The sequence below is a fragment of the Pseudopodoces humilis genome, chromosome 5 (assembly GCF_049639895.1).
Source record: "Pseudopodoces humilis isolate 2021_Gansu_Grassland_sample_001 chromosome 5, ASM4963989v1, whole genome shotgun sequence".
NCBI lineage: Eukaryota > Metazoa > Chordata > Aves > Passeriformes > Paridae > Pseudopodoces > Pseudopodoces humilis.
Window position 1 is genome coordinate 51,177,394 of NC_142204.1, and position 15,828 is coordinate 51,193,221.

The window sequence follows — 15,828 nt, forward strand, 5'->3', positions numbered from 1 at the left end:
GACCTATCTAAAGCTTTTCCAGCATGTACCTGGGCAGCTAATCATGCTAGCAGCTGTTAAGAGAAGGTCCTTTAGTCTTGTCAGACAGTCACAAACCAGGATGCAGCTGGCCACAGCTGAGCCCCTGGAGATTAAAAAGTCACCAAACTACTCAAAAGTCTTTTCCAACATGGACAGAGGAAGTTGTTGCAAGCTCATGAACACTTAGAAGCAACACAATTGAGTTACATCTACCTATCAACTTGCAAGAAAAACCAAGCAGAGGTATAGAGAGTCAGGCATTACTGCCTGAGAGAGCCTGAGAGTCAGGCATTACTGCAGGCTCTGGCTTTATACTGTGCATTACAATGATACCTCTGTATAATACAATAATACCTATTATTGGTATACCTATACCTATCTATTACATACATACTGCTATTAAATCTTGTATTATTCTTACTCCTACTGAGAAACGAAGCCAATTGCAAAATTATGTTGGAGTTGATCTCAAATATATTAACTATTTGTATTAGTATCTTATCTTCCCTATGTGTACCAGTGTGTTTGTGCATGCTTGTCTGTGTATGGGTTTGGAAATCACTATAGCTTTTTCCTAGCATTTAGGTTCATTCAATAACATGAAAATCAGCTGATTAAAATCTTCAGCATTTTCCCTTAGGACAGTCCTAAAATAATTTTTTATTGGTGGGACTCAGCACATGAAGCTTGTTTCTTCCCATGATACCAAAAGTCCATTTAACAAGAACTGTCACTCAAGTCAAGTTTTCTCCTAATGGGCCAACCTCTATTGTATTTACACCATAGTCCCCTGAAAGATGCTGACGTTGCATGAGAAGACTCATCTGCAGTCTGCTTTCCAAATACAACTGACTGCTTGAGCATCTTGACACTTTCTCCTCTAACCTTTGTTCACTCCGAAATTTCTGCTTTGCTTAATGTCAAGATAGATCATAACATCCCAAAAAGCCAGGTAGAGCAGGTAGAAATTGAAATGAGAAACACACAGAATGGGTTTTTCGTTTCCTTTGAAGGACAAGCTGGCAGGTGCAGCTCCTGTGCCTGAGGACTGAGAGGCTCGGTAGAGTAGGGTACCTAAAAAGCACCAAGTGTTTTCACACTCAAGTTGCCCACCATTAAAAGTCGCAGCACATCCGTGCAGAATAGACCGTTTCACTCGGATGCAAACAGTATCGCAAACACAGGGACCATTCACACGGCTCCCGGGCTGCACTTCGGCGAGCCTGGGATGAAGCCTAGGACCGTGTGTACCATCTAATGCTCCCAAAATCTCTTGTGTTTGTCAGGGGTGTTTCCAGCCCCCACTTATCTTTTCCCATGAGGGCTCAGCCCGGCGCGGGAAGGCCGTGGGAAGGCAGGCGCAGCCCAGAGGGCAGTGTGCCCACCCCCACCACCCGGTTGGGGTGCGTGCGGGGCAAGGGGGGCTCAGCACGCGTGCTGCTCTGCAATCCCCCGGCCGGGTGTCCGGCCCGCACTTCCCAATACGCGGGACCTGGTGTTTGCTTGCCTTCATTTTTTCCCTTCTGGTTCGGGTGGGTTTTGCTTTCTTTTTTTCTGGTCTTGTTTTGACTTCCCGCAAAAACGGTGTCGGTGCCTGCGCCCTGACCCACTTCTTCGTCGGATAATGATATTCCGCGGCTCCAGCCCCTTCCCCCGCTGCCACTCCAGTTCCCAGGGAACACGCAACCCCTCCGGTTCCCGGAGCAGGGAGCAGCCGGGAAACAGCAGCTCCTTAGAGGTGCCCCGCTCCCGTTCCCACGGCGGGCCCGTTCCCGCTGCCCATCGCGGTGGTGTCCGCAAGCGGGCCCCGACCAGGGGCCACACATCGCCGGCCCGGGGCGATCGCTTCCCAACGGGCTCCTTCCCCCGGGCCTGGGCTCCGCGGGCTCCCGGCTGCACTGACCGGCCGCGCACCTCGCTGACCTCGGAGACTTCACGTACCCCAGAGCCACCTCCCTGTCTCCACCTCGAAACAAACTTTTCTTCCCACGTCAAGGGCAGGCTGGCGGTGTCTGGGGGGCTGCTCCCGCACGGGGCCGCTCCCCCCCCGCCAACGCCGGAGCTGCGGCCCAGTCTTCGACCCCGGGGCCGCGCTCTGCCCGCGGCGGTGTGAACCCCTCTCGGTCCCCAGGCCCCGCTCCCTCCCTCTTGCCTTTGAGGGGCGGGGGGTTCCTGTTCCTCCCGGCCGCGGGTCCGCACCACTGCACTCGCCGCGAACACCTCCGCACCCCGCACCCACATCCGCACCCACGCAGCCACTCTCACACGGTACACACATATACACACACTCACACACATATACACACTCTCACACACATATACACACTCTCACACACATATACACACTCTCACACACATATACACACTCTCACACACATATACACACTCTCACACACATACATACACAATCTCACACACATTCACACACTCTCACACTTTGACACACACATATACACACACTCACACACATATACACACTCTCACACACATACATACACAATCTCACACACATTCACACACTCTCACACTTTGACACACACATTCACACGCTCTCATCCGCGCGCACACACATTGGCACGCTCTCACACTTTCACACACACAAACACACGCTCTCACACTTTCACACACATTCACACGCTCTCACACTTTCACACACACAAACACACACATTCACACGCTCTCACACTTTCACACACACATTCACACACATTCACACGCTCTCACACGCGCGCACACGTGCGCGCCCGCCCAGCGGAGCGCGGTCTCCGCCCCCCCGCGCACACACATACACGGCGCGCACACACACACGACACACAAACACTCGCGACAGACACATCAAGCGGACGCCCGGGCTCACCGCACACCCCGCGCTCCCCCGCAGCCACCCGCGGCCCCGCCATGCGCTGAGCGGAGCCGCGGCCCCGCCAGCTCCCAGCGCGGTTGATCCCGCCCGCCCGCGGCGTGGGGACGGCCGCCGGGCGCGGTCGCGGCGCGGAGCCGGATCCCCGCGGGGGAGAGGTGCAGCAGCCCGCGGAGGCCGGCGGGCGGGCAGGAGGCTGAGACAGCCGGACAGGCGGGCAGGCAGTAGGAAGGAGGCGAGGGACGATTTGGACATGCTCATTCTCGGGCGCTTGGTTGCCTGCATCCAGCTCATCTATATCCTCAGAGTGGGTGAGTGATCTCTGCATGAATTCATCTTCGGGCTTCGGAACGACTTTTCTCCCCGGGATCCGGTGGGTTTTGGTCTCTCTGATCCGTTTTACTTAGATATGCAGGCGCAGCCCGTGCCGGTTCCACACCGCGAAAACACGCTGTCGACACCACGGGTGGGAGCGTTTCTCCTACCCCTTTTACCTCAGCCGCCGGGCTCCGAGGATGCGCGGTACCCCGCGCCACCGCCGGCACTGGCGGGCTGCTCCGAGCGGGATTCGCCAGCCCACCTTGCCTCTGCTTCCCCAGCGTGCCCCGCCGAGCCCTCGCAGGGGTCTGGCTCCTCTGGGCTGCCTGCACCCGCGGGGGAGGGACCGGGTGTGCGCCGGTGACAGGGGGAGAGAGAAAATCCAAGCCCAGCAATTCTGATACCGAGCTTCTCTGGGAACGTGGGATGTGAGATGTTACTTTAAGGTCTCGCATGAACTGTTCCGAAGAGAAGGGGATGGTGCAAAATTTCACTTCAAAAAAGAACTCGTTCTCTCTGAACGGGTAACGTCAATGGTCGCCCTAAACCATGCAAAATACGAGTCGTTCATTCACGTGGGACCCCCGCATACAGAATATGGGTTCATATATAGATGTTAGTAGGACTGCTTACATAACCAAATTCGTTTTCAGCTCATGCAGACCTATGCAACTGGAGTGCATCCGAAAAATCATGCAGTTCCCTGTTACATGATAAGATGGTTATTATAACCAGCGTGAGTCACTTAATGCTGTTACAAGTGCTCTCTTCAGTACTTCATCAAATAAACACTAGCAGCTTATGTGGAAAGGGTTTGCATCCTGTTGGATGATCGTTTTGCATTTATAAGCTCTTACCAAACAGATCACTAGAAAATACCGGATGGCTGCTTATATTTCAGCATGAGGAACTTGGGAGTTTCACCTCCTTGTGTACAAAACCAGTCTTACAATAGGTCTGCGGTGACAAAGTAGTCACTAACCTACATTTGTCACCCAATAGGTGGTGCTGCTTCTGAAACCATGCAGCTCTGTAAACAAAGATCGGGGTTAGGTTTCAGTGAAAGCAATTTTGTACCAAGTTCTGCTAGTTAGAGAAAAGTACATTTTTATTTTATGGGAAAAGTATTTTTGCCTCTTTTCAGAAAATACTGTGAAATAATTCAACTATAAGGTTGTTGAGTATGACTGATCTTCGGTTAAAATGTATCATCTTCATAAGGGTGTTAATTAAATTTTTAATGTCACTTTTAAACTAACCTATTCCTAAAAATAGGGTGCTTACTCCAATTATCTTACTTCCAATAATTCTTTTATACTATGGCAAAGAATGGCCTGTTATAAGACTTTTGATAAGTTTTAATAATGTATTTCTTATCTTGACAACCTGTTTCCTAAAATCAGATATACTCCCAAATCTGTTTAAAAGAAAAAAATTAGCAGGTGCTTTTACATGTGTGTGGAGGTATATGAAAAGGTTTGGGAACAGATCAAGTATACAATGATATGATCATAATATAACACAATTCAATTAAATTTTGGAAAGAACTTCCCTGTTCAGGTGATCCTATCATGCTGGAAGCAATGCAAGACATAAATATAGCTTTCATAACCTATTTTATTTGCTTGTTTTAAATAATTTAATCTAGCATCTTATTAGAAATAAGCTGGTTTTATGTAATGTAATGTTTAGGTACTTGTTGTGCATATGTATGTTATATTAATGAATTTACAAGATCTGACAGGATGGGAAAAGGTTTTGTACTCATATATAAGATGTAAGTGCTGCTGCTTTTTGTTTCTCTAGACTGATACACTGTTGTTTTCAAACCTGACCTGGAGAGGACCCTCTTTCTAGATGTGATGGATTGATTTGGTCTCAGTGGTGCAACATTCTGAAGACACATGAGCTAGACTTCTCAGTATTTTCAATAGTATGATTGTTTCCAAGAATGAATACCCTGTACAGGCTATTTGATTGACTTAATCAGATCTAATTTAAATATGTTCCGGTTTGATTACCTCTACAAAACTATGCTATAATCTGATAGCATTAGTTTATCATTAGTTCATGGAAACAAATACTTAGAATCCTGCTATTATTTTCTTCTGTGTTTTTTGTTTGTTTGGGGTTTTTTTCATAAAATGTAAAATAAATTATTGCATACCACCAATGTATGGTTCCAAGGCTTTGGTGAGAGGGAAGAACTGGATGGGACTGTCTGGCTCTTACCATTAAATACTTCTTGTGCAGAAGAAACTAGACCCAGGGCTCTGTGAATGGATTGTTGCTGGAGAGCATGGTAATCTGCCTTTGCATTGTGGAGCTTATGCTTATTAGTGTGAGGCTAGGCAACATGTAAATCCCAGCTTCATTTGCTTGTAGTTTCGAAAAATGTCGAGTCCTTAGCTGGTCTGGTACGAGCCACTTAGCTGGTCTTAGCTGGTCTGTCTTAGCTGGCATAAGTGGTCCTTCCTAGGGAATCTGATTGGGAGATTTGCTGTTGACATTGGGACATTCATCAGAGAAATCTGTCTCATATGTGTCTGAAAAAAGGCAGCCAAGTTAGCCTCGCTGAGGAATAAACTGTTAGAGCAGATGGAGGCAAAAAGTTCTGGGAATGACAAGACAGTGACAGTTCATTCTTCACCTTATTGAAGAAATGCTTAGGAGCTTAATTCTAATATCCCTGCTGAGTTATGAGCACCTATCCTCACAATGTTACTGAAGCCAAATAACATGATTACATCAAGTACTGATGTAATTATTTATGGAGCAGGGTATTATCTGAGTACTCTCAGTGAGAGCCATTCAGTGAAGTTCAATGAAACCTCTAGAGTGAGATGCTATTCAGTCACAAGTAAGAGCTCATAAAAAATCCTGTGCAATTGTTTGTGAACACTACTGTGTGCTTAGAGATTTCCTATTAAGTTCTTTCTTTTACTGAGATTAAAGGGAAAAAGAAAAAACAACCCAACCCTAGATGGGCAATTCACTCTTTTTTTACATTTTTATTTTAAATGAAAAATTTATGAACCTCTAATCTTCAGCCTGAATATATCTCAGACTGAAGATACTCTTTGAATATCTGCCCTGGCTTACTGATGTGTTCCATGTAACCTGAAAGTCAATGAGTTGTGCCCCTTTTGGCCTTTTGTTGCATTGTTCCTATGGAAATAATATCTGGAGCTTTTTCAGTAAGTAGACTATTTACAAATCTGTGTAGGCAAGAATATGTTCATAGAAAAAGGAATGTATTTTTAACAAATTACACTGTAATTTTGGTTAAATTTGAGTCAAAGAAGTGTAAATATTTAGGCAAGAGTTAAAAATATTCCATGCTCTCACTGGCAAAATGTATGGGTAGCTTCCCCAAATAAAGTAAAAAGTGTCTCTAGAATTAGCTAATCTGCATCCTACTGCTGTCATCGTCTGGCCTCAGCCAGGGTTTTGCCTTTCAAAATGCAACTCATTAATCTGTGAATTGCTTAATTAGTTGTGTCTCAGTTTAATTTCTCACTATCTAGAAAAGATTTCTCATTTTTAGTTTGTGCCATGACTTTATTTGCCCAAAGGTGGTAATAGTTCCCTAAATATTCTTATTTTTCTTATACAATTGATATCAGAACAGTATTTCCAAGCTATCAGGCAGCATGCACCTCACTATCAACATGAAAGCAACTTCTCTGTGTCCTGTACTGGATGGTCACAACTAAAAAATATGAGAATCTAAAGCAGAGCACCTGTTTGGCTTCCTAAATCCAATCACACTTTGTGTTCACTCTCATGTCCACATGTTCAGACTCAGTAAGCCCTTAGGCTGCTAAAGGGCTGTGGGATCAGATCCTTCTTTTTTGCACTGACCTCTTATTTTGGCAATGTTTTTGTAGGCCAGTTATTTGGCACACTTCAAACTGACTTACATCACAGTAATATTAATGTATACTACTTCTAATGCTTTGGTACATTTTATGTCTAAGATTATATGATCCTATGGATGATGATACACAGCTCGTATGGAGAAATTTAATCCTGTCATATCTGGAACATAAGAGCTAAATCAAAAAATTTTAGAGCTGATTTATTTTCTACTTTAACCATCTTTATTATGGCCATATATACGTTATGCATTTTTGTACCATAGGGATTTATAGATATCAAAATCTAAATATACAGTATGGATTTTTTTTAGGTTCAAATACTGACAGGTATGAAAAGTGACCAAATTAATGGCATTTTAAAATTAATGGCAGTGTAACCAAATTATTTACTCAGCACACTAGTCATATGTAGGAGATATCTAAAATAGTTATCTAGTTTCCAACATTGAATCAATTCCATATTTAAGGAGATTTTTCTTAATTGTGTTTGGCCTTACTTCATCTCTGAATTTACCCTTTTATCTGGATTCCTGTAGATAAAAAATATATAAAAATAAGATGTCGATTTGAAAATATTATCATTGTAATCCGTATTGTAAATTAGGATGTTAATTTATGAAAATAGGCACTTCCCCATTTCTTAAGAAGGCTATTTCTTAGATCTTAAGTGCTCATCATTTAAGTGGCCACTTCCAACTATGAGATCTCTAATTAGGAATTTAAGGGTGAACAGATTCTGTTCTTTCCCTGACAATTTCAATTCCTCTTCAAATGTGCAGTGCTTCTCAGTATTCCCCGTAGGGCCTGGAAGTCTGTGGCAGTTCCGGAGCCCCCAGCTCCCATTTAACAGCTCAGTTCTCACAGCTTCTTGCACCATTTATGTGGCTTTCCTGTACAAGACATCCTTTGGCTATTCAATAAGCTTCTTTTCCCATAAAGACAAAAGTTACCTTTTTGAATACATGTCAAGCCTTCTGTATTAGAAAGATGAATCTACAGGAAGAAAAGGACTTACAGTATTAAATAAACAAGATCCACTAAATGAAAGATAGCAAATATTTCAAAGAGGCTGGGACTATAAATAAAACTTGGCTCCTGCAGGTTGTTGAGGAACTATTGGCGGCAGAATACTTTTGTAGGAAGGTATGCTGCAGGTTGCTTTTTGAATACAAATTACTGTTGTTGACCCATTCAGTCTTGAGGTTAAACTGGAAATAACTGGAAATTTTAGAAATGAGGTGAGGGTGTATTTGCATCACTGGCTGGTAATTATGGGGCTATCTGATAGAGGTGAAACAATAGACTTTTTAAGTAAAGCAGACACTGTGTGAAAGTGTCAGATTATTCTAGATGGGCCATGCCTCTCAAAAGCTCCTGTTGCCTTCTGCATCTTGCCCATAGTTGACTGGTTTTCTTTCATCCACTGGAAGTAGCTGTATTTCACCCTACAAATCAGTATTTTTCATTACTATTTGAGGACCCCAGGAGCTGTTGTTTGACTTAATTTCAGAAATCATTATTGTGGTGAAAGTTGCAAGGATGATGAAAAGTACTATCCTACAAGTGATGAGGAATGCTCAGCAATGGAAATAGGATGTGTGTGGAACTTAGGTGACTGAACCCAAAATTTTAGTCAAAAGGTTCCCTGACACAACTCATACCTTGATGGCTTCCAGGGAAGTTTTCAGGCAGCTATAGTTCCTCTCCTGCATGTGCCTTACCTGACCTCATTGTGTGCATCTCAGTGCCTCTTTAACTCCCAAGTTTCATTGGATCCAAATGGAAATTTCCTCTCAGATGACTTTCCTGAGCCTTAAGTCAGTATGGCTTCCCTATGCTGACAGAATCAGGTGTCTTGATCTGGCTACTGCTACTTCTCTTCAGGACAAAGGACAAGGTGAGGGCTGTGCCACCTTCTCATGTTGTAGCCCAGCCACTGAAGCCTTTTACCCAGACAGTCTAGAGAGAAGGCCTGATCTTATATAAAGGGATTTGAACCTACATCTTCTGTCTCCAAGCATTAGGTTTTTTCAAGTGAGAAGATTTTTCATACTTCTTGTGTAATATGAAGCAATTTAACTTATTTTTTTTAATAAAAAAAAAAAAAAGAAGAAAAATTTAGAGGATTCTGGGCAAAATCTTGGGTTTTAGAGGGTTGCTAAGCAGTTGGAAACCATGTCTATTTCAGGAATTTTTGGGGCTGGAAATGGAATCTGGAAGAGTTTGCAAGAAAATTTTATAGCATATAAGTTTGTCTTTTTCTCACTGTTCCTTAAGCATCCACTTCAGGCTTCTGAAGCAGGGATTCTGAATTACTACAATGCTGCAGCAAGACAGGAAATATGAGTTCTTATGCCTGCTCCTACTCAGTATTTCATTATCTACCTGCTGGATACAATGCATAAATCCCTACTCCTGCCTTTTCTCTGATTGTGCTCTAAGAGAGATCAGATTTTGCTTGTTTCTTTAATAGTTCTGGATACTTTAAAGAAGGGAGCTCTGGGCTGCACTTCTGAAAGACTAACCTCTCAAAGGTGGGCAAAGCTCAAATGTTTTTCCACCAGCTCAGCATTTTACATTGGCTGTCCTGTCAGCTGAGTTCCATCTGGGCTAGCTCAGCTGCTTAGATCACCTAGAGGCAGTGGGGCAGCCTGAACACTGGGGCCCTGGAGCCTGCTGCTCTTGCCTGGCAGGTGGGTAATTCTCCTAAAGCCATCTTGCGCTTGAATTTTTTTCTAAGTCAAGGCTATTGAATACATCTTTTGCACCACAGTTTCAGGTTTAGCAGCTAAAAAATAGGCTAGGTGTGATTTGGCTACTTGCCATAAAGAAAGCACTATTTCCATGTCTAGATTTTTACAGCATCCAGTTAGATGTACAAGGTAACATGTTTGGGGTTTTTTTACTATCCTTTATGTTTTGCTAAACATAAAAAATGTGCTTACTTTGAAATTTTCTCTGTGATACTGAAATACTAAAGATCCTAATGTGCATGTAGCACTCAGCAACTTATATTTCTATATGAAGCTACTAGGACTTGTCACCTGACCAGTGGAAGATTTCATTAGGAGGTTTTGGGAGCACTGTATCAGTAATTTGGCTGGGAATTTTCTTTCTCATTGCCAAAAAACTTCTGCTAAAAATTGGATTACCTGAAGGCTGAAATATAAAGTAGATAACATTTGAAAAGTTATCCATCCTCACTGCCTCATTTATCTATTTGCTGACATAGGGTAAGAGTAAAGCAGGGAAGAGGTGCTTAAACAGTGACATCGGAAGGGCAAAATAAGAGACATCCAGAGTACTTTTACCGAGTTAAAATCATGTTACAAAAAATTGGTCTTCAAAATCCTATAAATTAAGAATGTTGCATAAAAATAAATCACATCAAACATATCATAGTGAAAGACATGGTTTTATAAATTCTGTAACAGAATGAGACAAAGAATTCCTGACTCATTTAAAATTTTCTTGGAAGTCATGGTAAGTTCTTTCATCAGAACAGATTTTTTTTTTTATTTTTTAAATAAGCTATCCAGGCCAAATGAAATATTTTCCTAAAGAAAATGGAAGGATTTATTGAATTCATTGAGCTTTAGACTGGTTTGTATCATAATTCTTCAGAATACATTTTTCCAAAAATAATGCCATTTTTCAAAGCTGTCAAATCCTTAAAAAAGATAAATTCGTAATATTCTGCAGGGACAGCATATACCGAAGAAACTGAAAGCTTTTTGAAAGCTAGAGCAAATATTTTGAGGAAAAATGAAACCTTTAAAATCAGCATTTAAAAAAAAAGACTTGATTCTTCAACTGCTTTATATGCTGAACTCCATGATTTCAGCAGAAGTTCCCAAAAAGAAAAACATCTGCTTGCTGAGACTAAATAGCTAATGATCAGAGTTAACAGCTGGCTTTATAGAAGGGACCTAATATTACTCTGGGCAATTTTTCTTCTGGCGCCATCCACAAACTGACCAACTGTGATTGATCTATTTCCAGCCATTTAGAAAAGTCATTTTGTTTCAAGTGTATGCCAGTTATTTCTGTCAGTACCTTTTGGAAATCTTATTCTGATAGGCATGTCTTAGTATGATAACTAACAAATTTTTTAGGCTGAGACTTCCTGGGAGGCCCAGGAGCTTTTTTCCAGCTTCTTGGAGCACTCCAGTTAGGTGTCTGTGAAATGTCATGCCAAATGGTGCGCTCGCCACGCAAGCCATCCACCTGTCATTTGCACAGAGTTTAGGGAGAGTCTCGTGTGATCTGTGCCTACCTCTTTCTTTATGTCTTTGAGTTTTGGTCATTACCTTTGCATGTCATGTATCTTGCAATGTCGAAGAAAAAACTTTGTGTTGTTTTTTGGGTTTCTTCTAACATACTTTAGGTTTGTGTTTAAAAACAAAAACAAAAACAAAACAAAACAAAACAAAAAAAAAAAAAGGAGAAAAAGTTCCAGAAGATCTACATAAGTTTTAGGATAGCACCAACACAATCCCAAATGAATATAAACTGGCAATGTGAAAATTCAAAGGTTCCCAGTCATGGGAGCAGGCAAACAGGGGTGTGGCACGGTAGTTTGCACAGCAGTTCACGCAGGCAGGGAAAGCAGACAGGGCTGCAGGTTTCCTCCTGCTAGTGGGGTTTTTAGTTTGTTGTGTTTTTGTTGGTTGGTTTTGGGTTTTTTTGTTAGTAATGGTTTTCACACAATCAAAAACTGCATGTAGTAAAAGTGTATTTAGCCAAACAGAACCCTCCAAAAAAGATGAGTCTGTCCAGACCCAGTTCTGTGCGGAGTGTTTGAGCTTATCCGTGGTACCAGGGGGCATTGCAGAAGAAGCCTGCCTGCTGTGTGAACAGCTGAATGATCTCCTTTTGCTGGTGGCTGAGCTTAGGGAGGAAGTTGGAAGACTAAGGAGTATTAGGGAAAGTGAAAGGGAAATAGATTGATGGAGTTCTGCCCTTCCATCCTTGGGGGAGGCCCAGCAGAAGCCAGAGGACTCCCATGCCTCCCACTGTCAGGCAGTAGGAGAACACCTGGTGGACAAAGGGGAGTGGAAATGGGTCCCTGCTCGGAGAGGTAACAAAAGCTCCTCCCAACCCCCATCATCTACCCAGGTGGCACTTCAGAATAGGTATGAGGCCCTGGATCTAGAGCCTCAGCCAGAGGACGTCGAAGGAAATGATCTGCCCAGTGAGCCTCCCAATTGTGCTTCATCTGTAGGATGGATCACCACCTCTGACATTAAAAGGAAAAGAAGGGTGATCATAGTGGGTGACTCCCTTCTGAGGGGAACAGAGGGCCCCATATTTCAACTGGGCCCATCCCACAGGGAGGTCTGTTGCCTCCCTGGGGCCTGGATATGGAATGTTACCAAGAGACTCCCTGGGCTGATTCAGCCCTGTGATTATTACCCACTGCTGATACTCCAGGCTGGCAGTGATGAGATTGAAAAGAGTGTCAGGACAATTAAAAGGGGCTTTAGGGCACTGGGTCAAGTGCTTGATAGGGCAGGAGCACAGGTAGTGCTCTGCTCAGTGCCTTTGGTGGCAGAGTAAAGTGATGAAAGGAATAGGACAGCCCATATTATTAAAAAGTGGCTCAAAGATTGGTGTCATCAGCAGAATTTTGGGTTCTTTGATCATGGGGCAACTTTTTTGGTACCTGCCCTGCTGGAACTGGATGGGCTCCATATCACTGTTAAGGGCAGAAGGATTTTAGCTCATGAACTGGGAGAACTCATTGAGAGGGCTTTAAACTAGGTTTGAAGGGGGAAGGGGATGCAGCTGGGCTGTCTGGAAGCAGGCCCAAGGATGATAAATCTGATTTAGTGGTGAAATTAGCAGCCCAGCTGAGGTGCATGTATACCAATGCACACAGCATGGGTAATGAACAAGAAGAGCTGGAGGCCATGCTGCTACACCAAAGCTGTGCTGTAGTCACCATCACGGGAACATGGTGGGATGACTCAAACAGCTGGAATGCTGCACTGGATGGCTACAAGCTCTTCAGAAGAGACAGGAAATGGAGAAGTAGAAGGGGATCACTTTATATTAGGGAGGCTTTTGATGCCATGAGTATTGAAACTAATGACAAAGAAGTTGAATGCCTGTGGATAAGAATTAAGGGCCAACAAGGCTGACATCATCCTACTGGGGGTCTGTTATCATCCACCCAACCAGGAGGAAGAGGCAGAACACTTTGCAAGCAGCTGGAGAATGTTCCAGGATCAACAGCCCTGGTTCTTGTAGGTGTCTTTAACTTACCAGACATCTTCTGGGAACTTAACACAGCAGAAAAGAGGCAGTTCTGGAAGTTCTTATAGTGTATGGAGGACAACTTTTTGTCACAGCTGGTGGGCTCTCCTTGACTGGTTTCTGCACCCCTTTTGAAGTGTAATTCTTACATACCTGATGCAATTATTTTTCCTTGTTTGTTCCTCCTTCTTTATTTGGGATGAAGAAAAAGGGATTTGTGTTTTGCTTACTACTTTCTCTGTATGGTAAAAAAATCAAACATAAACCAATATGTATTAGAAGTAACCAAACATTGGGTAAAAAATGTAAATTCCTTATTTTGTTTCTCTGTGAGTTTTATTTTCTGCACTGTTGCCTAATCAGTTTCAAAGGTTTAGTTTTCATTACATCTTGATGAGAGACAGAGAAGATTTCCGTGTCTAGAAGTTATGTATTTGACCAGGGGTCAAGACAGTATTACATTCAACAAAATTCATTCAGGAATACTTAGACTAGAAATTATTCCTTTAATCCATTAGTGAAAAATACATCCATGAAAAATTCCTGAGGATTATGCAAAGATATCCTTTAATCTGTGTCTTTTTTCAGTATTTTCTGGTTTTTGCTATCCACTGTGGGATTTGTAATGCATGAATCAGCAGACAAAGTATGGTTCCATGCATCGGTAGTCATCTCTGTCTGTCTGGGAAGTTCCAAACTTTTTGTGTGAGTGATAAGACTGTGACACAAAATCTTCTAAAGATTTGCCTGAGCAGTGGCTGTACTCATGAAAACAGGGGTTTAAATTAGATATTAAAAAAAAAAGTCTTCACTGAAAGGGTAGTCAGGCATTGAAACAGGCTGTCCAGGGTAGTAGTGGAGCCACTGTTCCTGGAAGTGTTGAAAAAAAACGTGGAAGTGGCATTAGGGGATATGGTAAAGTGGTGGACTTGTGGTTGGGGTTGATCAGCTTGGTCTTTTCCAACCTTAAAGATTCTATGATTCTGTGAAAAATGACAGCAAGAACAGATATGCCCTATTGTTAGGAATATGTGTGAATCTTATATGATCCAATTAGCTTTCGCAACTATATAAGTACTGTAGGAAAAGAGATTCATCATAGTAAAACATATTGTAAGTGGAATTTAGAACAGATTAAAAATACCCTTATTGCCCTGCTGAATGGAAGAAGACAGGTTCAGCTAAATCTGGTGAAGTTAATAAGGCAGTGATGTAAAACAAATAGTTTCAGGTTACGTGCAGTCAAGTGAAATTATATATGGAACAACCAGAAAATCAAGTCCTGTTTTTGGTGAATGAGGTAACAGTTAATCAGTTTCTTCTAATATGATCTACATATTCTATCATGATTGTAAAGAGTGCATTTGAACAAAACTGTAATACAGGTTTTTATGGTTTGCTTCATTAGTTAAATAATTCCTTGGATGTGCAAGAGCTTTTCAAAACCCTGAAATCTGCAGTTCACTTGAAAGCAAGAGGAAATTCAACCTACTCCGAGTATGATTAAATCAAAGAGGTTTCATCATTTTTCAGTGGAACTCAAAATGCTGGGTGTGCATAGACTGGGACTCACAGCAGCCAGCATGCCCTATACTGGGACATGCAAGCTTTATTTTACCAGCAAGCTTGGCTGACAAAATAAAGATCAGTGTAGATAATAAAACTTCTGTGTGTGTGAGCAGCAAATCCCAAGCAGAAAATCCCTGGTCTCCTCCTTCTGTTGTGGCTCCGTACCATCTCCCCCTACTACACCCCACAGCACTGTCACTCTGTGGCTGCAGTAGGGATCTCTCTGCTGGGGTGGACACAAATGTGCGTTTGGCAGCCTGGACTGCTGGAAGGGCTGCTCTGTCTGCGATGGGCAGTGGGCAAGAAAATATGTTCTTTACCTTGGTTTAAATCCTTGGGTGAGCAGTTGGCCTATGCTGGGTTATGTCTGTCATAAAAGGAGTAATACATGGGATTCCAGTCCCTGTCATATTTCTGTCTTTTACCTAGCTGCTATCCAGTGTAAAAGCCAGCAGGATTTATATTCTCTCATGCAGTTTTGAAACCTGATGAAGAATGCTGCTGTATCTCCTGGTCAGGTGCTCAGTCTGGTGCTTATCTAGGTCTTCTAGGCATCTCTGAATAGTCATCTGCTTACCATGAGCCCACTAAGTCTCTGAGTCTTTCAGTCTTGGACCAATTGCTGATTTTGATGTATTGCAGAAAGTGAAACAGTTAGATACAAAAGTGCATTGTAACTCTCCCAGAAGAGTGTGTAGCTGTATCTCTAGTCTGTGTAAGAAATCTATGCATTTGCATCACCCCTCTTGGAACAGCAGGAGGTTTTCTGCCACAGGCAGGTATGGCAACTGAATGAACAAGTGCAGCAGTGCCCTGGAAGAAAATACAGCATTTGCTCCTTTTAGTAGCAAATCAGATGCTTTCAATGGCAGAGACAACAGATGCATTTCCCTTGTGAGTCACTGAGCTACCCTAAAGCTC

At 42.9% G+C, this 15,828-nt stretch overlaps 1 protein-coding gene across 5 annotated transcripts in view; it reads left to right on the forward strand.

Annotated features, from left to right (window-relative positions):
* The first annotated feature begins 3,075 nt into the window (after positions 1-3,075).
* PTPRZ1 (protein tyrosine phosphatase receptor type Z1) overlaps positions 3,076-15,828 on the forward strand; it is a 130,535-nt gene continuing 117,782 nt past the window's right edge. For all 5 annotated transcript variants that reach the window (XM_014248842.2, XM_088055216.1, XM_088055217.1 and 2 more), the window contains exon 1: positions 3,076-3,192. In XM_014248842.2, coding sequence (XP_014104317.2) covers positions 3,135-3,192 — 58 coding nt within the window. In that variant the 5' untranslated portion in view covers positions 3,076-3,134. The remainder of the gene's footprint in view (positions 3,193-15,828) is intronic.